The 24,005-nt window shown below is 44.0% G+C and overlaps 1 protein-coding gene across 1 annotated transcript in view; it reads left to right on the top strand.

Annotated features, from left to right (window-relative positions):
* Nucleotides 1–24,005, top strand: part of DAPP1 (dual adaptor of phosphotyrosine and 3-phosphoinositides 1) — a 131,796-nt gene that overhangs the window by 100,201 nt on the left and 7,590 nt on the right. The window contains exons 4-7 of the mRNA XM_069743613.1: nt 10,897–11,027; nt 14,181–14,228; nt 15,903–15,965; nt 22,531–22,616. Coding sequence (XP_069599714.1) covers nt 10,897–11,027; nt 14,181–14,228; nt 15,903–15,965; nt 22,531–22,616 — 328 coding nt within the window. The remainder of the gene's footprint in view (nt 1–10,896; nt 11,028–14,180; nt 14,229–15,902; nt 15,966–22,530; nt 22,617–24,005) is intronic.

Raw genomic sequence — 24,005 nt, 5'->3', positions numbered from 1 at the left:
GGCTCTCAATCACATTGATCGTGGTACTTAAAATCAATGAAATTCTAGACACTTCGGAGCAGGGTATATGTTGGGGTATATGTTGCCCCAATCGCTGTGATAATTTGGCCGTTAGGACAGAAATCCAGTATAATGTGAGATTTTGCAGCGGACAACAAAATGAGCAGAGATCTCCATTGCAAAATTTCTCTGATTATAAAACAAAGTGAGTGATCAGACTCCGATAAGAGCAACATAGTATACGATTACACGTTTCATTTTTTCATCGGTGTAAAACGGTCCGTTTTTCTCTCATTTGTCATCTGTTTTGCCTCCTCTTTTTTTTTTTTTAAAGCCTGATGGGTGTAGACTGAACTTTTGTTTATCCTATGGCCCTTAGGGTATGTGCACACGTTGCAGATTTGCAGAAAACGCAGGTGCAGATTTGATGCGTTTTTTCCTGCGGATTTACTGCGGATTCTGTGCGGATTTCCTGCGTTTTTACCCCTGCGGATTTCTATAATGGAATGGGTGCAGAAACGCTGCAGATCCGCACAAAAGAAGTGACGTTCTCCTTTTTTTAATCTTCTGCGTTTTCAGTGCAGATTTTTCCGCACCATTAGCACAGTGTTTCTTTTTTGCCATTGATTTACATTGTACTATAATTCACTTGCAGATCTGCAGCGTTTCTGCGCGGAAAAAAACGCAGATCTGCAGAAAATCTGCAACGTGTTCACATACCCTCAATAATCAAAGTGATTACATCAGAATTCTGCTGTTCAAAAAAAATGCTTTGAAAAGTCTCACTCTCAACATTTTTGCTCAATGCAGAACAATTTTTACGACTTTTGATTTTTCACACCAGTTTTGGCCAACTTCACCAAAATGGGCGAATATTGGCCGAAGCAAGCCGTGATGGAGAATGGTGACGCCCACTTGTCAAATTCATGACAACCTGTGGCATACCTTACATTATAAATCTTACTCCATTTTCTTACGGTAGTAAAGTTGGTGGCGAGGCGTACGGAGGCACCAGCACACTTCACAGGCACACCTGAACAATGTCGGTCTTGATGAATCTGGGCCATCGACACAGTGGGTCAGTTTCAAAATGGATGACACACGAATGGAACATTGAAGTAAAAGTACGTTTTCAGCTATTCGCCCAGTTTTAATGAATCCTCATCAATTTTTTTAAAATTTTAATTCTAATGTGAAAACAGATGTAATAGGACTTGCCGAGTCTCATAAATTGGACACACAGATCCGTATTTTAAAACCTGATGTTTACAGTATACAAAATCGATACGCCTGCAATCACTCTGTGTGACTGCAGACTTATGACTCCCCCATCGCACGCATGCTGTTTCAGACAGAGGGTACATATGAGTTATACATACTCCCGCCAAGTGGGCGCGGCCTCGCTCCATACGCTTGTATGGAGTGGAGGCTGCACCCTATCTAGTGACGCGGCCGGCAAGTGGGTGTGTCTGACTTGAGGGCATGGCCTCGCTCCATACACGTGTATAGAGAGAGTGGCAGTGCCATAAAATATTCATTTTCTTTAATAGTGGGCACAGTGTTAGCCGCAGCCGCCGGGCAATCACATGTGCCTGCTATTAAATGGAATTAATACTCACTGCGCTCCATGCCCGGGATTAGGGGTGAGCAGTGAATATTCATTCTCTTTGATAGCGGGCACACATGATCACCAAGCCACTGCAGGAGCCGGCAGCTGCAGCTAACCTTGTGTCTGCCATTAAAGAAGATGAATATTCACTGCTCGCCCATAATCATGGGTGTGGAGTGCAGTGAGTATTCTGCACATGATATTAGCTGCTAGCATCAGGACAGGACGCCGCTGTGAGGGAGGGGAGGTAAGTAGAATTGTTTATTTTTTATGTGTGCAGCATGATGGGGGCCATGTATAGCAGGATGGGGATGGTTGCCATGTATAGGAGGATGGGTTGGGGGCAATGTATATCTTTATCAGCGAAGGACAATATTGTAATACAACCCGTATAGTCTACAGATATTTGCAGCTGGTTAGAAAATACTATTAAAACATAGCTTTTATTATTATACGCTAAAATCACTATATTACCACGTGGTTACAAAGTGCCGGTGCTCACAACATAGTGCAAAACATAAAACCGTAAGAAAATCTTGGCAAACCACACATATGCCTCTTTCCCAGGGTTAGTAGAATTTTAGCCCTTTATTGGGTATAGCAGATAATGGAGATACTACATCAGTCCCCTTTATTATTGCTTGTTACCTCTGAGGGGCGTTTTTTCTTTCAGCACCTTCCCTGAACACGGAAAGAGTGCTATAAATTTCACCCCACAGTTAACCTAATAATGTGACCAAAATCCGTCTGGTTTAGACCAACAAACCAATGTACATGCTGGCATATACCCAGAAAACACAGCGGATCCTCTTGCTGTCACTTATTACTGCATATGGTGTTTACACATAAAACGCATGCTCCACAAATAAACAGAGGAATACAGAAACCTCTCTCATGTTATTAAACCATAGATGCTTCCGGAATACATATATACCCCTCTCAATACACTGGTAGGTATATGTTCAATTGGTGCATCGAATGGATTTATATCAAAATATGTTAAGGTTTATACTCATCCATGGGACCGGGTCTTCCCAGCGGTGCCTTTTCAGAGTGCCAGGGATCCTTCTCTTTGATAAGTGCAACGTAGCACTCCGTTCCTCAATCCCTCTAGAGCTGATGTCTCCCAACGTTTCATAATAATATTCATCAGGGGGGTACTGACATCTTAGCAGCATACATCGGTGAGCATTGCAATGTATACCAGGATGGGCATGGTGGCCATGTATACCTGGATGGGGACATATATGTCAAGATGGGGGATATACACCAGGATGGGGAATACTACCCATATAACACTGTCAGCAGTAGCTTCCCCATAACAGTATGTCATGACCACACTTTTTTATGCCCTTAAATCAGGGAGTTATGGCACATAAAATGGTTAATAAATAACATTTCTCACATATCTACTTTACATCAGCAGAAATTTTGAAAAAAAAATTGTTAGGAAGTTAGAGTTAAAAGTTGACCAGTGCTTTCTCATTTTTACAAAATTTACAAAACCATATTTTTTAGGGATCACATTACATTTCAAGTGACTTTGAGGTGTCTATATGACAGAAAATACCCCAAAGTGACACCATTCTAAAAACTGCACCCCTCAAGATACTCAAAATCGCATTCACAGTTTATTAACCATTCATGTGTTTCACAGGAACTGAAGTAATGTGGAAGGAAAAAATGAACATTTTAACTACACAAAACTTTAGACCAAAATTTCTATATTTTCCCAAGGGAATGAGCACCATTTGACTTTTTGAATGCAAAATTTACTGGAATCAATAGCGGATGCCATGTCGTGTATGGAAATCCCCTGATGTGCCTAAACAATGGAAACGCCCACAAGTTACCCCATTTCGGAAACTAGACCACTCATGCAATGTATTTAGATGTGTGGTGAGCACCTTGAGCACTTCTGCTTCACAAAAGTTTTGTCATGACTCAGGATGGGGGGGGAGGGTTCTGGCTCCATCCTGGGCAGATCAGGGTTAAGATGCTTCGCCTCTTTATTGCTAGGGTGGCTATTTAATGCTGGTAGTTCCTAGGTCCAGTGTCAGTGATACTTCCGTTTACTCAGCTTAGATTGCTGACCCAGGTTATTCATCTGTTATTGTTGTGCCTTTCTGCGTGTGAGCTTTTCTGTGTATGACCCGGTTCGTCCCCTGACTTATACCTCTGTGTTCTGCTCTGTACTGCCCTGTCCTTCCTGGTTCTCTGACCCCTTGGCTCATCTCGGTTCACTTGCTGTATCATCCCTAGTTACCTTGCTTTCGTTTGGCTTTGACCCTTGGCTCTCCACTTGACTATGTTTACGTTTTGTGCCCCATATTCCGCCCTCTCAGTTGCTTATCCATCCTTATGCATGGTTGCTCTGCCCCTGCAATCACGTGACTGTTTAGTGTCAGGTCCTGTGCACACTGCGGGCTTTAGCTCTCACACTCCCTGCACTTGGTTCCAGCCCCCCAGCAAGCGCCCCCTAGGCTTCTCAGGTGACACACACTGTGTGTCATTGCAAGTTTATAATGTAGACCTGTGAAAATAAAAATATAAAAAAATATCAAATTTTTCCCAGAAAAATGTTTTTAGCCCCAAATTTTTATTTTCACAAGAGAAACAGTAGAAAAATATGTTGTGCAATTTCCAAAATTTGTTTAGCAATTTCTCTTGAGTATACAGATACCCCATATATGGGGGGAAACTACTATTTAGGCGCATGGCAGGGCTCAGAAAGGAAGAGAAAATTTTGGAAAGCTGACTTTGATGGAATGGTCTGTGGGTGTCATGTTGCATTTGGAGAGCCCCTGATGTGCCTGAACATTTTAAACTCCCCTACAATTGACCCCACTTTAGAAACTAGACCCCTCAATGAATTTATCTAGAAATGTGGTAAGCACCTTCAACTCACAGGTGCTTCACAGAATTTTACAACGTTGATCAGTGAGAATGAAAAAAAAATATTTTTCCCTTATAAATATTTTATTAGTCCCAAAAAATTTACGGTAATTTTCACAAGGATAGCTTGTGAAAATAAATTTTTATTTTCACAAGAGAAACAGTAGAAAAATATGTTGTGCAATTTCCAAAATGTGTTGTGCAATTTCTCCTGAGTACACAGATACCCCATATGTGGTGAAAAACTACTTTTGAGGCACAGCGCAAATCTCAGAAGGGAAGAAGCACCTTATTTGAGTTCAGATTTTGCTGGCCTGATTTGAGAGTGCCATGTCACATTGGCAGAGCCCCTGAGGTGCCAGAACAGCAAAAAAAAAAACTATACGTTACTATGTTACCCCATTTACAAACTACACCTCTAAATGAATTCATCTAGAGGTGCAGTGAGCGTGTTGATGCCACAGATATGTGCAGCGCCCCAGGGTCCTGGTCGTTGCAGTAATGTCATTCTTCCACCAGGGGGAGTGATGTTATGTCTGAAGGCAATAAAGGAGATCACTTTACCAGGTATCACAAACCATTCAACACACTTCACACTCCAGTCCTCCAGGGGGAGCTATGCCCCTATCTAGTAGGGCACTCTTCACAATTAGGTAAAACTGGTTTTCTGTATAGGAAGTTAGTGAGAAGCTGACTGGGCTTGACCCAGGCAGAACCTGTTAGGCAGCCAGTGGAAAGGAGGAACATCTAGCAGCTGCAGACAGGAGGGTCCCTGACAGGGGTGGGATCCTGTCAGAGGCCTAGACAGAAGGCCACGGAGCTGCGTCGGCCCGGCGTGTGGCAGCATCCTAAGGAAGGACACGAACGAGAATTGTATTGTAGAGGCTGAGAAAAGATAGCAAAAGGAGAGGAAAACCGGAAAACCAGAAGGAGTTCTGCCCTGTAAAAGGCTGCCTCCTTCTGAGGCGCAGAATCCGGTGGCCGGAACACCGAAGGAGCAATCGTCTCCATGCCTTGCTCTAGAGACCGGCAGGACAGATAATTCCACGTTACTTGCCCGACCTATACCCAGGAGGCACGGTGGCAACTTGTGGGGGCTGGTGCGTGCTAGAGTCCCTGTAAAAAGCCTCAGGCCATCAGTCATATGGGTTTGTTCCTATCCATCTGGGGGACAGAGAGAGAGACATAACATCTACAACAGTTGTGAGGACCTTACCGAGAAGCTTAACAGGAAGACACTACAACACCTAGGCGCTGGAGGAAGGCTACTGATTTCCACCTGGATGGGGTGACTCTGGATTTGCCTTCAGACCGGCCGGACTCTGCCTGCCCTGTGATCTGGTGCTCTGGACTGTGGACGCTGAAGCCTTCAGTAAAGGTAAAGAGACTGCAACCTTGTGTCCTCGTTCTTCACTGCGCCTCACACCATCCACCATCTACACTGTGGGTTCTGGGGATACACTTCACCTGTGGGAAGGTCTACCATCTAGCTGCCATCACATCACCGCAGCGGACCCCTAAGCAGCGTCGGTCCCCCTGACCGAATACCACAGGTGGCGTCATGAACATTATCCCTTTAAAGACCTTTCCACCTTTTTCAACGGACCTCCTGAGGAACACAAGCCGGGTCAGCCACCGTGACATCCCCCCTGAGAACCGAAGGACTCGGTACCGAGCACCCCACTGCCCTACCGGGACACTCCATATGTCACAGAATTTTATACCATTGGGCAGTGAAGAAAAGATAATTACATTTTGACCACCAAAATTTTCTTTTAGCCCCAGATTGTGTATTTCCACAAGAGGAAATAAATAAAAATGGAACCAAAATGTGTCCCACAATTTCTGCTGAATGTAGAAATACCCCATATGTGGCTGTACAGTACTAGCCTTGCGAAGAGACTCGGGCAGGACAGAATGCTATTTGCCTCCTGGAAGGCAGATTTTCCTAGAATAGTTTGCAGACTCCATATACAGAGCCCCTAATTGCTAGAAGAGCAGGATCCCTCTTCAACTGACCCCATTTTGGAAATGATACCTCTTTGGAACTTTATCTACTGGTTTATTGACTATTTTGACTCCATGGGTGTTTTCCAGAAGCAAGCAGCAGTGGATTTTGCTGAGTGAAAATTGCAACCTGCTGTTGTAATGTCCAGTACTTTGTAGTCACCAGTAAGTTGTTGTGCCAAGTACATTGTTCCCAGCTCATGCTTCTGGAGGCATGCACCCATAAATTAATCAAGCTCTCATCGCTACAGAAATGCCAAACATGGACGCTAATTGTGGTTAGGCACACTGGGGCTCAGAAGGGAGGGGGGTATTTGAATTTGGGAGCGGAGAATTTACTGTATTTTTGGGGGGGACGAGGAGCCATTTCACTTTTCCAGAGCATTTGCACTACCAGTAACGTGGAAGCCCCCTATATTTCAGATGACTGACCACCTGATTGGGGACTTTTTTCTGTGGATTGAGTTGAAGCTTTTATTGGCAACAATTTACACATAATGTTTGGGATCGCATATATCCGGCGCTCTACGCTGAGCACTTATATCGGGGTTTCCTAAATCTCCACTCACTCTAGTGAGACAGCAGAGGCTGGCCTCTGCTCAGCATTGCCCTTCTTTTTAGAAGTGCACAAAACTGTGGCGGACCATGCTTTTATGCACGCCTAAAAAGACGCATAACACCAGATGACAAGTTAGACGGCATCCACAGTATCACCATCTGCCTCAATATAGGCTATCTTCCATTGGAGGTTCTGTCTGAATGACGTATTTCAGAGATTTACTTGGAAACCCCAGTGAAAGCGCTCATCGTAGAGCGCAGTATAAATGTGCGCTGAGCCTTACTGCGATCTTTTGGAGTCAGAGTGAAAAAATGAACAGCTGGTGAAGAATTGGTTTATTTCTTTTTTACCCCATTCCTCATGCGGTAGAAGTGATTAGACGACTTTATTCTTCAGAGAAATTACAGCTATAACAGATTCATGTCGGGGTTTTTATGTTTTGTCACAAACTAAAAGACACTTATTATTACAAAAACAAGTTTTTGCCTCCCCAGACTTTGATGGCTATAATTTTTACATATTTCTGCCAACAGTCATGTGAGGGCTTTGTTTTTTTTTTCACTTTCTATTCCGATTTTTGGGAAGCAGAATGAACAAAAAACAGCAATTCAGTAATTTTTGGGGGGTTTATTCTTTATGCCGTTTCGTGTGTGAAAAAAAAACAATAAGGCAGCTTTATTCCTCAGGACAGCGATACCACATTTATATAGTTTTTTTTATGTTTTTCTGCTTTTACAGAATAAATACTAATTTATAGAACTATTTTTTAGGAAAAAAAATATTTTGCCTTTCTTTTATTGGAGAGTTGTAATATTTTTGTTTTTCCGCTGATGGACCTGTATGGCGGCTTCTTTTTTGTGGGACAAGATGGCTTTTTCAGAAATACCATTTTTATTCGCATTCATCTTAATCGCGTTTTTATTTCACTTTTTCTTTGGTGGCATGATGATAAAATATTGTTTTTTGCCTTTTTTTTGTTTTTACGGTGTTTACTGAAGGGGATAAGTAGTGTGACAGTTTTATAGGTTGGGTTGTTTGGAAGCGGTGATACCAAATGTCAGCTTTTTTTGCTTTCGTTTTTACATACGGTAAATAAATGCATTAATTGGATTCATATTTTTTTTTGTTCTTTATTTTGTATTTTGTGATTTTGCAATGCGATGGCCATCGATGTCGCTGTCGCTATTGACAGCGGCATCAAAGGGGTTAAACAAGCGCAGTGCTGCAGGGTGTCAGCTCTCCTATAGAGCGGACACCCGCATTTGATTGTGGCGGCACTCAGTGTGAGCCCGCACGATTGATTTAAGAAGTATATGTATGGTGGTTTGTGGGAATGCAGCCCCCCGCAGAGGGGAAGATTTCGGGAAGAGGTTAATAGCTATTAAAATATCAAACGGGGAAAAAAAATGAAAACCCACTAAGCCTACGCGTTTCAAGCCGAGTCCTATTGCTTGAAACATGTAGGCCTAGTCTGTTTCTTTTTTTGTTTTTCTCCTTTTGATATTTTAATAGTTGCAAACAAATGTTTTTATAGCCCTTTCCACTGTGCTTGCGGGATGTCTTTCTGCCTTCTACCTGATGATTTTCACCCGGGAGCCGACCTGTGGTTTCTATTCGTGCACTGCACCTTTTTTTAGATTGACCAATACCTGGACAGGGTTGAGCAGATGTGTTCTTTTTTTCTTTGCCTCTGAAATTCAACATGCCACATCTTTCCCCCCCCCCCCTAACATCATTGCCGCCAGAGGTGCGGGAAACTGAAGTCCATGACATCCTGGCGCTATAATAATGCGAATAAACCTTTTCAGATCCTAAAAATCTAAACATTTTAAGCTTGCACCAAGTTTAGCGGAGATCACTTGATTTCCTCGCATAGTTAGAAAGTAGACTTATTAAAGCAATTGGCTTTTCACAAGATTAGTTGGAGTCTTAGGGTGGATCTGTGCTAAGGAAATGAGACGATACCCTTCATTAAGACATAACGAGTGACTGTTTGGGGCATGTAATAGGAACAATAGAAATGTCATGCTAAAACATATTAGTTAAGCGTTGGCGTGCTGAAGCCATTAGAACATAGTCCAAGGATTTTTTCTTTCGGGTCGGCAGAGTATTACGTTTCGCCCTGAGAATCCATTTGCCTCCTATCGGTCTCGGGACACCGTGCTTCTCCGCTGAAATGCTGCTTTAGAGAGGATCAACCCCGGCATTGAGTGAGTGGTTTCTCTCCCAAGCCCCAGTGGCTGGCTGCGGGTTACGAGCTGCCAGCAGATAGCGTAGGCACCTGTTGGACGGGGACTGGGCGGCCATCACACTCATTGCACACAGGTCACAAAGCAGCTGTCGGCCGCTACTAATTTTGTTCTGCACTTCAGGAGGTTCCAATGTGAAGTTGATTCCTAGAGGTGAAAGTTGCTTTCTCCAACTGCCTGCCTGTTAACCCTTACCAGCTCGGAAAGGCCCATTCTACTGTCAGAGACAGCAGGAAATGAAATAATTTATTAATTCATTAAATATCTTCACTAATTTTCTCAATCTGTCACTAAACAATCAGGTCACAACATTGTTAATGGCTTATAGTTCAGTTTCTGCTCCAAGGAGAGCTTTAATCCATACAAAGCCATGTAATATTATTTCCATTACTAGTATTATATTTCAGTGCCAAGATTTATAGCATAATCGTGTTTACTGTTTCACTTGTTCCCACTCTAATGAAATATGTCATTGATTACTGGATGTATAATTCGCAAGAAATTAATCTTTACTTAAAATGTGTTTTCAAGATGGCACCAGAGTGATGCTGGTGGGTAGTTTGGGGGCAGTGTTGCCAACCGTGCAGAAAGCCAGTCGGTAAAAACAGGGCATTTTTCCCTTCGCCTTAAAGGGAATCTGTCGGTTTTGCTACCTCATCTGAGAGCAGCATAGTGTAGGAAAAGAGACCCTAAATCCAATGATGTATCACTTAGTTTACTGGGTGCAGCAGTCTTGACACAATAGCTATAGCAATGCAGCAGGGCTGAGGAAGCTAACCCTGCCCACACCAGGCTTTGTATATACAACGTCAATAGACAGTAAGCTGCTTATTACAGAAGGGGGTGCAGTTGCACAAGTGCCCTCGCGCCAGCTAGTCACACCAATGATAATGTCCTGGTGATAAAACCTTCAGTGTAAGTAAACCACAGCACACAGCCTGACATGTGACACATCGTTGAATTCTGTGTTTTAACCCCTACCTCGTAATGTCCTCAGATTACCGTACATAGCAAAAACCTGCCTGCTTATTCCCTTGAAGAAAATTAATGTGTCTTTATTTTTGAAAGCTGGAGATACAGAATATTTTGACAGCTATTTTCACCATTGTGCAGTTCGTAGTAAATACTTTCACAGTGTGCATATTGTTATACGCTGTAGATATCTATGATTTAAAATGTTATTGATTTATGATGGTTTTCAAATATGTTAGTGAAGAATGTTGGCTGTCTGTGATTTTTAGACAAGTTGTAAGAAAGAAAAAAATTATGTTGGCAAATCGTGCAGTGGTAGCATGTAAATATTGGCATAGGTAAACTGTGTGCCGTGCTGCCATCTGCTGGAAACATTTATGATTGCAGCAGATGGTTTCATCTATTATGGTGCAGTTTGTTTTAGGAAGTTTTGGAGCAGGGATCAAGCGGAAACTGAGCCAAAACATCCCAAATCCTTTTTGGTGCTGAAACTGAGCAGAAATATTAAGGTTTTGAGTTTTTGAAGATTTGTAGAGTTTCATACTGCTCCAAGATGAACCTCGGCGGGCACGGAGACTGACGTGTGGTTCTCTTCTTCACTGCAGGCACTTTAATCCTATTGAAATACCCATATCCTCGAGCAGTAGAAGAGCCATCAATATACGAATCTGTCAGAGTTCATACTGCCATGCAGACGGGACGCTCTGAGAACGACCTGGTGCCTCTGGCCCCTTCTGTAAGTACATGCTATCACTTGAGAACACCGGTCCTAAAGGCAACTTGTCATAAATCTGGATATCACCTGGTGTAAATGCCACTGTCCTCCTGAATCTTGTGATGGTGTTCTTCATTCTTGAGATATGGCCTCCTTTTCCCAAAATGGAAATTTAGGTTTTTGAGCCAAGCGGACATGGTCCTAAACTGTTCTATGGGCATCTTCTTGTGGGATAATGACAGGTCTTCCTTCAAGGGACTGCTCAATGACAGCAAGTTATCCCCTGCCCACAGGATATCGTACTTATCAGTATTATTGAGCACAGAATAACGTTTATCCTTTTATCACAGTAAGAATTGAGCAGCAGTATGTATACTCTACCTCCGCTTCATTCATTCTTTATTGGGCTGCCGAGTGCTCCGGTATTTGCGGCAGTCCTGCAAACCATGAATGGAGTGATGGTAGGGAGTGCGCACTGCTACTCTATTCTAATAGGGAGAACATATTCCGCAGCGCTTTACAGTTTGCACACATTATCATCACTGTCCCCGATGGGGCTCACATTCTATATTCCCTATCAGTATGTCTTTGGAATGTGGGAGGAAACCGGAGAACCTGGAGGAAACCCACGCAAATACGGAGAGAACATACAAACCCCTTGCTGCTGATCGGTGTAAGTCACAGTAATTGGACCCAAAGCGATAAATAAGTTGTCACCTGTTCTGTGGATTGGTGATTACATGTTTTCTTTTAAAACCCTAAATGCATGATCACATGTGTGTGTGATTGCGGGAGTGACATCATGTGGAGAGAGAGCAGGAGATGAGCGTGAGCTCTCTCCACGTGTGGTAGATGTAGGAAATATTCAAAGCCGGTATCTCTGCCTAACAGCAGCAACCGGAGCTGAGCTCGAATTGCTGCTGTTACGGCTGTCCATCTCCGACACTGGCGTTTAAATGGAATGCTGGCTGGTGCTCCCATAAGCCCCCAGCGATACTATTGCGACGCACAGATGGATGCCATAGCAGTCAGGGGATACTGAAGCCCCCTATCACTGCTATATGTTTAATCCTGTGAATCTCAGCCAAAGACTAAGCTCAATTGGAGACCATGATTTTAACTATAATCTGCGATACTTTGAAATTACAGTATAAAGTATAAGTGATCGAACTAGCAAAGGTTCAAATCCCTTCCCCCCTCCAAAAAAAAAAATTTAAAACATAGAAAAAATGTTACAGGACACCACTTAAATGGACAAAAAAATCTTTGCAAGTTTATTTTTTTTACCATATTATGTACACTGTAAAAACAAAATCCAAAGCTCAATATTAGCATTGCACATTTTTCACCAATTCACAGCACTCCTGTTTTTCAGTGTATTGTGTGGGTAAAGGGCTTTGTGTTTGTGGGATGAGTGGCAGCTTACCATACAATCATCATTTTACCATGCAATGTACTGAAAAAAACAGGAAGCAAATTCCAAGTGCTGTGAATTGGTGAAAAATACGCAATGCTAACATTGATTTTTGAATTTTGTTTACAGTGTACATTATATGGTGACATACTTTTTGTGGGATGAGTTGTGGTTTTAAAAGACAACATACAATCATCATAATCATATTGTCGGAAATATAAAAAAGTTATGGAAGAAGGAGAGGGAAAAACGGAAATGCAAAAAATGAAAAATTGCCTGGGACTTAAATTGTTAAGGTATACAGGTATTTCATGATTGCATTCTCACTGATTGCTTGCAGACTATTGATTTCATGGCTTTATCCAAAGCTCCATTAATATGTGGACATGTGTTCTACAGATTAAGGCGATGTGCACACGTTCAGGATTTCTTGTAGAAATTTCCTGAGCAAAACCGGACATTTTCTGCAAGAAATCCGCATGCGTTTTTTTTTTGCGTTTTTTCCCCCAGAGATTTCCCAATGCAATGATATAGTAGGAAATCCGCAAAATTAATGAACATGCTGCTTTTTTTACCGCGATGCGTTTTTTTTTGCGGAAAAAACGCATCATGTGCACAAAAATTGCGGAATGCATTCTAAATGATGGGAGGCATAATGTATGCTTTTTTTATAGCGAAAAACGCAGAAAAAACGTGAAAAATCCGTACAGCCTAAGAATTGAATTTATTGAATTCTTAATTACGTAGTAACCTTTAGTAATAAATCACATTGTCCTTTAAATTACTATCCCTGTCCAAGGGGTACTCTTGAAGGTAGAGAGGCCTGGGTCTCCAACCTTACTATGCTCCTGAATGCACACTGAGCTAATTCCTCCCCCAGCCAGGAAGGTATGGGACTGATGATAAATGGATAGCACAAACTGGACAGACTGGGGAAACAGACTAGGTTGAAAGCAAACTGCAATCATACAAAAACGTTCAAGCAACGACAAAGTGGAAAACAAGGGAACAGTAAGAGCGACCAACCAAATGGGAGATAAAGAAATACACACACTACAAAAACCATGAAGAAAACTCCTAGAGAAAACGCCAACTAACAGTCACAAATAAGCACTACTCCTTCACCATCAAACTGGGTAGTTGTAAGCTATCACCAGCAGGGAACAGATAAAGCAATGACGTTTAAATAGAAGACCCTGCAGAGTAATAGGATTGGCAAAATAGCAAATTGAACACACTAAATGGAATCCTGAGGCATAACAGGCTGCAGTCTGAAGAAACATTGCTCCCAAAACTTTGTGTCTCAATAACAGAGGAGCAGTATCACAAAACACAAATCACAGCATAATAGTACAAAGATAGTACAAAAATATATATCTTTCCTGTAGCATAATAGTAGGCAGAAATAACAGCATCATAGCTGTAAACATCCGGAGGAGTGTTTAACAGGAGAAGAAATAAATCTTCTTGGCTGACTGAGCACAGAGGACTGAGGCTGCAACAAAAAAATTGTCTGTGCTCACTCAGTCGATGAGAATATTTGTTGTTATCCCTGTCATAGACTTTTTCTGGCAGCTCACTGTTATGTGTGTTTTACACTGCAGATCCTCTGTCAGTTGAGACACAGATCTATGGAGCAGTGTTTCTTTAGACTGCAGCCCGTCCTGACACGTAACTAGGACTGGCTACTGTTTGAATTAGCATTTTTGTAGAAACCCTTTAAGTTAGTAAATATAATTTATATATGTTTCTGTTTTCAGCTGGGAACAAAAGAAGGTTATCTTACAAAACAAGGCGGACGTGTAAAGGTAATAATCTTGATTCCAAGTAGCTCACAGTGTATGATGCAGTATTTAGATAAAGCCTTTAAAGGGGTATCCAGTCTACAAAAATGTACAGCTATCCACTGCATAATTATAATTGTACTTAAATGGAGAAGCTTCTGCTGCTTGAAAGTTATGAAACTAATAAAAGCAGTTAAAGGGACACTGTCACCTGAATTTGGAGGGAACAATCTTCAGCCATGGAGGTGGGGTTTTTGGGTTTTTGATTCACCCTTTCCTTACCCGCTGGCTGCATGCTGGCTGCAATATTGGATTGAAGTTCATTCTCTGTCCTCCATAGTACACGCCTGCGCAAGGCAAGATTGCCTTGTGCAGGCATGTACTACGGAGGACAGAGAATGAACTTCAATCCAATATTGCAGCCAGCATGCAGCCAGCGGGTAAGGAAAGGGTGAATCAAAAACCCCAAAACCCCGCCTCCATGGCTGAAGATTGTTCCCTCCAAATTCAGGTGACAGTGTCCATTTAAGCTCAGCATTTCATAATTACTGTAACAGTCAAGGAATGAATGGGTAGGACACATATGTGACTGGCTGCTCCAATCCACTTGCTGTCAAAGGAAAACCAGGAAAAATAAGAAACAGAAGTCCTCCATTCTGGTTTTAGATTGTACTCACAACAATCTAACAATTATCACATATTGAAAAGTCAAGTGATCATTTTTGTAAATTGGAATACGCCTTTAATGGGAAGCTATAATAAGAAAATAACATATTGCTTAAAGGTTTTGTTTTGTGTTTTTAGTTTTGTAAGTGTCTCTTTGCCGTATCACAATCTGTATAAAAAAAAACTAACAATACAAATCTTGCAGTTTTGACACTGGTCACTAGGGGTTTTTTTTTTAGACTAACTTGCTGTTGTAGGAAATAACACCTGTACATAGTCACATTGGTTGGACCTGACCGTCTTTTATAGAGAAGCGTCTAATGAGCTTGTGCAAAGGTCTGTGAAGTCGTTTATTTGTTATATTCTATGTATAAACATGTTACCCGTCTTTGTAATCCTGCCATCGATAAGGAGGCTGGTGAAAACCCTTTGTGAAAGGACAGGAAACATGAGTCTAAAACAAAGCCCCAGTGACCAGTGTTAAAAAATTTGCAATGGTAGATTACTTTACGTATATGGATTTATGAAAAAAAAAATTGTCAAAATTAAGAAAAAAAGTACTGTAAATGTAACACAAAAAAATTGATCATGACTTCCCTTAAAATGCATTTGTGTTCTGCTGTGTGCTGTAATTAATCCACAATTTCTCTATTCAAGTATCCGTTCTTAAATCCAATACAACATATCTAGCAATTTCATGCCTATTGGAGATTCGGGAACCTCTTAGACATAAGTCTGATCTTAAGTTTCAGGTTCCTGCTTTTAAGTCTACGGCTAAGAAGTATATTATGTTTTCGCACTTGCACATATATTATCAGTGGTGAAAGAGTAAAACTGCTGGCCATCATCATTAGAACAGGCTGAAATGTAATCTTTCACCCCGTGATATTTTTGCTGCAGGCCATCAGTCGTTGTGAGTGTTGTGTTCCTTCTGCTGAAACGCTTTTTTCTCTGTGACGAATCTAAGCCATGGAGTTTTACTTGTATCTATTAATTGCAACAATGTGACAATTCTCCTCTTATGTCTGATAGAGCTGGAAAACCAGATGGTTTATACTGACACGGAACGAGCTGAAATATTATAAGGAACAGTTGGTAAGTTGATCCAAAAGTGTAGACCTCACTAGTAAAGGATTAGCTTCAATAGCAGAAAAGTAATGATTATACACATCTATGGTAGTCTCCGGCAAGAGCCCTGCTCTGGATTCAAAATATTAAAGAGGTTGTCCACTACTTTTACCTAGGATAGGTCATCAATGCGTGTCTGGGGTCCGGCACCCCCGCCGATCAGCTGTTATCGGTGGTGGCTGCCGGATGTAAGTAGTTGCTTGCAGTGCTGGCCGTCTACTTGTAGTGACCGTCGCAGGGTACTGCACATCCGCCTCCTATACAAATCAACAGGAGGCGGATGTGCAGTAACAAGCCCCGGCCACTGAAAGTTAACGGCCAGCACTACAAGCAAGTACTTCCAGCCGGCGGCCGCCACCGATAACCGCTGATCAGTGGGGGTGCCGGACCCCTGCCAGACATTGATGACCTGTCCTAAAGATATGCCATCAATGTAAAGGTAGTGGGCAACCTCTTTAAGCCTCATCACAGTTTCACACATCCTTTTATCAGAATCCAAACTTTGATTGAGATGCACAGACTGGTAGCAGTTCTCCTGACCGGAGCTCTGCAGCCTCATAGGCGGGGCCGGGGCAAGGTATTTTGGTGCCAGGCTGCCACTAGGAATTTCAGGGCCCCATACTGGCAACATTTTCGGGGCCCCCATGAAACTCTACCCAGGCTCCACCCTAGCCTGGCCGCCACCTCTTGAACCTTCCACATTCAAACCATTCTGCGCAAAAACATAGGAACTGGGTGCAGAAAAATGGCAGCAGGCACGCTGGACTGATAAATCAAAATTTGAAAGAGAAAAAAAAATAAGAACAAGGAGTCCTGGAAGTGATGATATGGCATCCACAGAGCCTTGTTTTCAATATTAGCAGTTCTGTCCTGAAAAGACAGAGGGATTTGTGGAAGGCATCCTTAGAAGATATGTGGTTAGCTCTCAAAGATGTTTGGAAACACTTCCCTGCAGTGTTGCAGAGTACATTCAAAAACTGTGTGCAAGTGTACTTGGAAGTATTGATGTTGATTTGAAGACAAAAAGTGGTGACCCCAATTATTGATTTGATTTAAATTTTTCTTTTGTTAACTCACTTTCCATGTTATATAATAATAATAAGGCAATAACCGTACTATAATATATAAAATACGCACAAATTGATTTATAAAATATGTAGATGCATATACACGTGTATAGATGGATCGCCCCCGTGTAGGGCAAGGGGTACTCGGTACCGGGTTCTTTGGTTCTCAAGGGGGATGACACTGTGGCTGACCCGGTCCTCGGGAGGTCCATATAAAAGGGAAAGGTCTTTAAAGGGATATGTTCGTGACGCCACCTGTGGTATTCAGTCAGGGTGACCGACGCTGCTTAGGGGTCTGCTGGGGTGATGTTATGGCAGCTAGATGGTATACCTTCCCACAGGTGAAGTGTATCCCCAGGGCTTCCCAGTATGTAGGTGGTGGATGTGTGAGGCGCAATGAAGAACGAGGACACAAGGTTGCAGTCTCTTTACCTTTACTGAAGACTTCAGCATCCACAGTCCAGAGCACCAGATCACAGGGCAGGCAGAGTCCGGCTGGTTTGGAGGCAAATCCAGAGTCCCCTTATCCAGGTGGAAATCAGTAGCCTTCCTCTAGCGCAGCGGTCCCCAACCTTTTTGACCTTGAGAGCCACATTCAGCTCTGAGAGGTGGTCACGAGCAACATTCTGCTTCTGTCCCCCTCAAAGTCATGTCAACCAAAGCCACCATTATGGGTATAATGATAACCGAACATTTTCCACAGAAATCACTCCAAAGCAGTACACTGAGATCCAGGGGTTCCCACTATGCCCCAATTCAGTATTATCCCAATAAAGGACTCCTAACACGCTGTTGCATCCAGCTTCAAGAACCTCCTCTAATAGGTAGTATCATCCTTCAGTGTACCATACCTAAAACATCTCTAAACCCCTAAGACCAGTATATGTGCATCCAGATCTGATCTTCTGTGCTGGGCTACTCAAAAATTCACAATTTTGATATGTACTCTTCATACCTGTTTGCTAGACCTGGACCTAATGCACCAACCTGGCAGATAGTCACGAGCCATAATTCCTGGGACCGCGAGCCACATGTGGCTCCCGAGCTACATGTTGGAGACCCCTGCTCTAGCGCCTGGGTGTTGTAGTACTTTACTGCTGAGCCTCTCATAAGGTCCTCACAACTGTTGTAGATGTTCTAGATGTTATGTATCTCTCTGTCCCCCAGATGGATAGGACAAACCCGTATGACTGGTGGCGTGAGGCTTTTTTCAGGGACTCTATCATGCCCCAGCCTCTCGTGGGTGCCACCTTGCCTCCTGGGAATAGGGTGGGCAGGTAACGTGAAATTAGCTGTCCTGCGGGTCTCTGGAGCAATGCATAAAGGACTGTTGCTCCCTCGGTGTTCTGGCTACCGGGATCCTGCGCCTCAGAAGGAGGCAGCCTATGTAGGGCAGAACTCCTTCTGGTTTCCTCTCCTTTTGCTAAGACTTCTTCTCACTCTCTACAATACAGTTCTCTGTTCGTGTCTCTTCCTTAGGAACTGCCGCACGTGGGGCAGGCGCAGCTCCGTGGCTTTCTGTCTAGGCCTCTGGCAGCCTCCTACCCCTATCAGGGACCAACTACCTGAGCCGAAGCTCAGCCAGCAACTGACTAACTTCCTCTCCAGACCACCAGTTTTACTTAATTATCAAGAGTTCCCTAATAAATAGGAGCATAGCTCCCCCTGGTGGACTGGAGTATGAAATGTGTTGTGTGTTGGTGTTGGTCAGTCCCCCCTAGAGGAGAATGATATTACTGCAACGACCAGGACCCTGGGGCGCTGCACTTACACTGTATATATATTATATACTGGACTATGCTGCAAATAACTATCCACATTGAAATACCTTATATGTAACCATATATATTTACTAGCTATTGAACCCGTTCTACGCCCGGGTGGCGAGCATTTATGTTGGTATATGGTCTCCATCCTGGTATGTGCTGCTCCATCCTGCGTCCCCATCCTGTCATGTGCTGCTCCCATCCTGCGCCCCCATCCTGTCATGTGCTGCACCCATCCTGCGCCCCCATCCTGTCTTGTGCTCCTCCCATCCTGCGCCCCCATCCTGTCATGTGCTGCACCCATCCTGGGTCCCCATCCTGTCATGTACTGCTCCCATCCTGCGCCACCATTCTTTAATTTGCTGCTCCCATCCATATGCCCCATACGCTGCTCCATAAAGGTTTATGGCCCCCATAAGATGCTCCATAGTATATGCCCCATACACTGCTCCATAAAGGTTGATGGCCCCCATAAGATGCTCATGGTATATGCCCCCGTACACTGCTCCATTATGGTTTATGGCCCCCATAAGATGCTCCATGGTATATGCCCCCGTACACTGCTCCATTAAGGTTTATGGCCACATAAGATGCTCCATTGTATATGCCCCCGTACACTGCCCCATTATGGTTTATGGCCCCATAAGATGCTCCATTGTATATGCCCCCGTACACTGCTCCATTATGGTTTATGGCCCCCATAAGATGCTCCATTGTATATGCCCCCATACACTGCTCCATTATGGTTTATGGCCCCATAAGATGCTCCATGGTATATGCCCCCGTACACTGCTCCATTATGGTTTATGGCCCCCATAAGATGCTCCATTGTATATGCCCCCATACACTGCTCCATTATGGTTTATGGCCCCATAAGATGCTCCAGTGTGTATGCCCCCGTACACTGCTCCATTGTGGTTTATGGCCCCCATAAGATGCTCCATAGTGTATGCCCCCGTACACTGCTCCATTATGGTTGATGGCCCCCATAAGACGCTCCAGTGTGTATGCCCCCGTACACTGCTCCATTATGGTTTATGGCCCCATAAGATGCTCCATAGTGTATGCCCCCGTACACTGCTCCATTATGGTTTATGGCCCCATAAGATGTTCCATTGTATATGCCCCCGTACACTGCTCCATTATGGTTTATGGCCCCATAAGATGCTCCATGGTATATGCCCCCGTACACTGCTCCATTATGGTTTATGGCCCCATAAGATGCTCCATTGTATATGCCCCCATACACTGCTCCATTATGGTTTATGGCCCCATAAGATGCTTCACATTATATGCCCCCGTACACTGCTCCATAAAGGTTTATGGCCCCCATAAGATGCTCCATTGTATATGCCCCCGTACACTGCTCCATTATGGTTTATGCCCCCCATAAGATGCTCCATGGTATATGCCCCCGTACACTGCTCCATTATGGTTTATGGCCCCATAAGATGCTCCATTGTATATGCCCCCGTACACTGCTCCATTATGGTTTATGGCCCCCATAAGATACTCCATAGTGTATGCCCCCGTACACTGCTCCATTATGGTTTATGGCCCCATAAGATGCTCCATGGTATATGCCCCCGTACACTGCTCCATTATGGTTTATGGCCCCATAAGATGCTTCACATTATATGCCCCCGTACACTGCTCCATAAAGGTTTATGGCCCCCATATGATGCTCCATTGTATATGCCCCCGTACACTGCTCCATTATGGTTTATGGCCCCCATAAGATGCTCCATGGTATATGCCCCCGTACACTGCTCCATTATGGTTTATGGCCCCATAAGATGCTCCATTGTGTATGCCCCCGTACACTGCTCCATTATGGTTTATGGCCCCCATAAGATACTCCATAGTGTATGCCCCCGTACACTGCTCCATTATGGTTTATGGCCCCATAAGATGCTCCATGGTATATGCCCCCGTACACTGCTCCATTATGGTTTATGGCCCCATAAGATGCTCCATTGTATATGCCCCCGTACACTGCTCCATTATGGTTTATGGCCCCATAAGATGCTCCATTGTATATGCCCCCGTACACTGCTCCATTATGGTTTATGGCCCCATAAGATGCTCCATTGTATATGCCCCCGTACACTGCTCCATTATGGTTTATGGCCCCCATAAGATGCTCCATGGTATATGCCCCCGTACACTGCTCCATTATGGTTTATGGCCCCATAAGATGCTCCATTGTGTATGCCCCCGTACACTGCTCCATTATGGTTTATGGCCCCCATAAGATACTCCATAGTGTATGCCCCCGTACACTGCTCCATTATGGTTTATGGCCCCATAAGATGCTCCATGGTATATGCCCCCGTACACTGCTCCATTATGGTTTATGGCCCCATAAGATGCTCCATTGTATATGCCCCCGTACACTGCTCCATTATGGTTTATGGCCCCCATAAGATGCTCCATGGTATATGCCCCCGTACACTGCTCCATTATGGTTTATGGCCCCCATAAGACGCTCCAGTGTGTATGCCCCCGTACACTGCTCCATTATGGTTTATGGCCCCCATAAGATGCTCCATAGTGTATGCCCCCGTACACTGCTCCATTATAGTTTATGGCCCCATAAGATGCTCTATGGTATATGCCCCCGTACACTGCTCCATTATGGTTTATGGCCCCATAAGATGCTCCATAATATATGCCCCCGTACACTGCTCCATTATGGTTTATGGCCCCATAAGATGCTCCATATTATATGCCCCCGTACACTGCTCCATAAAGGTTTATGGCCCCCCATAAGATGCTCCATTGTATATGCCCCCGTACACTGCTCCATTATGGTTTATGGCCCCCATAAGATGCTCCATGGTATATGCCCCCGTACACTGCTCCATTATGGTTTATGGCCCCCATAAGACGCTCCAGTGTGTATGCCCCCGTACACTGCTCCATTATGGTTTATGGGCCCCATAAGATGCTCCATAGTGTATGCCCCCGTACACTGCTCCATTATGGTTTATGGCCCCATAAGATGCTCCATTGTATATGCCCCCGTACACTGCTCCATTATGGTTTATGGCCCCATAAGAAGCTCCTTGGTATATGCCCTGTATGCTGCTGCAATATATGAAAAAAAATAAAAAATACCATACTCTCCTATCGTCGCTGGGCGCCGAGTGCTGGGGGGCCTGAGCAGGCGGGGACTCCGGCGCGCTGTGGGGGTCAGGTGCCGGTATCGCCGCTAGTTCAGGCCCCCCAGCACTTGCTATATTCACCTGGCCCCGTTTCACCGCCATGATTGCGCGCCGCCATCATTCGGCTCCTCTGGCTGTGACTGGTCAGTCAGAGGGCAGGGCGCATTAAGCGTGTCATCGCGCCCTCTGAACTGAACGTCACAGGCAGAGGACCCGGAAGATGGCGGCGCGCAGCGATGGAACGGGGCCAGGTGAATATAGCCGATACTTACCCTCCTGGTGGTCCCTGCTTCTCTGTTGGAGATCGCGGTGTGCGTTCAGTGTTTACGCATACCGCGATCTCCTTGGAGTGTCACTCTGTGGGGGCCAGACTGCACCGGTGCTTGCGCAGTCTATAAAGGCTTCGGACAGAGTGACGCTCCCAGCGTTATATTATAGATGGTCAAATTACTATTACATTTAGAGCTGCCACTATTATTTCTATGCTATAACGGTAAAAGTGTCTTTTTTTACTCTTTTTCTTTTTTTGCAGTCCCAAGAGCCAATAAAGACACTGGACCTTAATGAGTGTAGTGCAGTACAATTCGACTACTCACAGGCAAAAGTGAATTGTTTTTGGTATGTACTTAATATATTGCCTTTATCACTGTTTTGTACTAATAACTCTTGATACGACTCTTCAATTTATGTCAATAAACTGGTGATCAACCATGAACCTTTTATGAAATTTTCACATTCACAGACTCCTTGGTGTCACCGGAAAAATTGTAACAACCATGCGCCATTTCAATAATGATCTTGCCTTAAAATACATAAATAGTGTACACATTCCTGGAAAAAGAATAATTTCACCTTTTTTAACCTTTAATGTCACCCATACTGTGTACAAATCTATTAAAAAATAAACAGAAATCTTTTTGGGTAGAAAAAGAAATAAAAATAATGGAGCTGCATAAATATGCACGCCCTTAAACTTATACTTTTTACACCCTTTGAATTTTACAGTGTGACGCGCAGGAGACCGGGGTACCCAGCACCGGACCAATGGGGTCTGTCTCTTGAGGGGTATGTCACGGGTGGCTTGACCCGGTGCTGTGGCCTCAGGCAATGCACAGTGTAAGGGGTATCGTGAGGGGACAGGCACTTACTTGATCAGCAGCAGGTTCTCTCAGCGGTGATGATCCTGATCCTGGATAGATAGCTATTGTCCAAATGAAAGTCTGAGGCACTGAAACGTTTAACCAGTTTACTTCAACATAAAGGGATTTACAACCAGTCCTGTCACCGGAGTCTGTATGGGAATTCTGAATTACTTTGACCCTGCCGGGGTCTTCGCCTCTTATTGTACGCAGTTTCTATGTGGCCCTGCTGCTGTATGTGAACTGGCTTCCGGCCCAATCTGTCCCCTCCGGGTCCTGGTTCAACGGGCAACCCGAGTCCTTTTATCGGCTTACCCCCTCCAGGAGTACCGCTGAACTCTGTATCTGTTGCTGCGTCCGGCCCTAGTGAAGCTGATATCACCTCACGTTTTTCCGGCTGCTGTATTATATATAATGAATACAGCCACGGATCCGGTATCCGTCTTTGCGCCTTTTCTGGGTAGTGATTAATGCTACCCGGTTCTCACAATGTCCTTTTTCTCTGTCCCTCTTCTCCTCAGGCCAGTGATTTAGGCCTGGAAACAGTCACAGGGCTGTTAGAAATTCAGCTGTATGACCTCTCACTTTCAGCTCCTTAGCCCAACTGCCAGTTCTTCTCTCAGACCAGAATGGATCAAGGGGAGTCTCTGGAGCTCCCCCTTCTGGCCGGAGGTGGTAGTGCAGTTTTGCTATCTTAATATTTGTATTTAGTGTCAGTAACTATTTTTGTGGCAAATACCCCTAGGGGTGCCACAACAGCATTCGGTAGGAGTCTATCAACATGGCACATGTAGATTGGCAATATTTGCCCACTCCTCCTTAGGCTTTCTTCACACATCCGCTTTATTAGGACTGCAAGTACAGACAT

This window comes from Ranitomeya imitator, chromosome 1, assembly GCF_032444005.1.
Source record: "Ranitomeya imitator isolate aRanImi1 chromosome 1, aRanImi1.pri, whole genome shotgun sequence".
NCBI lineage: Eukaryota > Metazoa > Chordata > Amphibia > Anura > Dendrobatidae > Ranitomeya > Ranitomeya imitator.
Note: the sequence above shows the minus strand (reverse complement) of the source record. Positions and strands in the feature narration are given on the sequence as shown.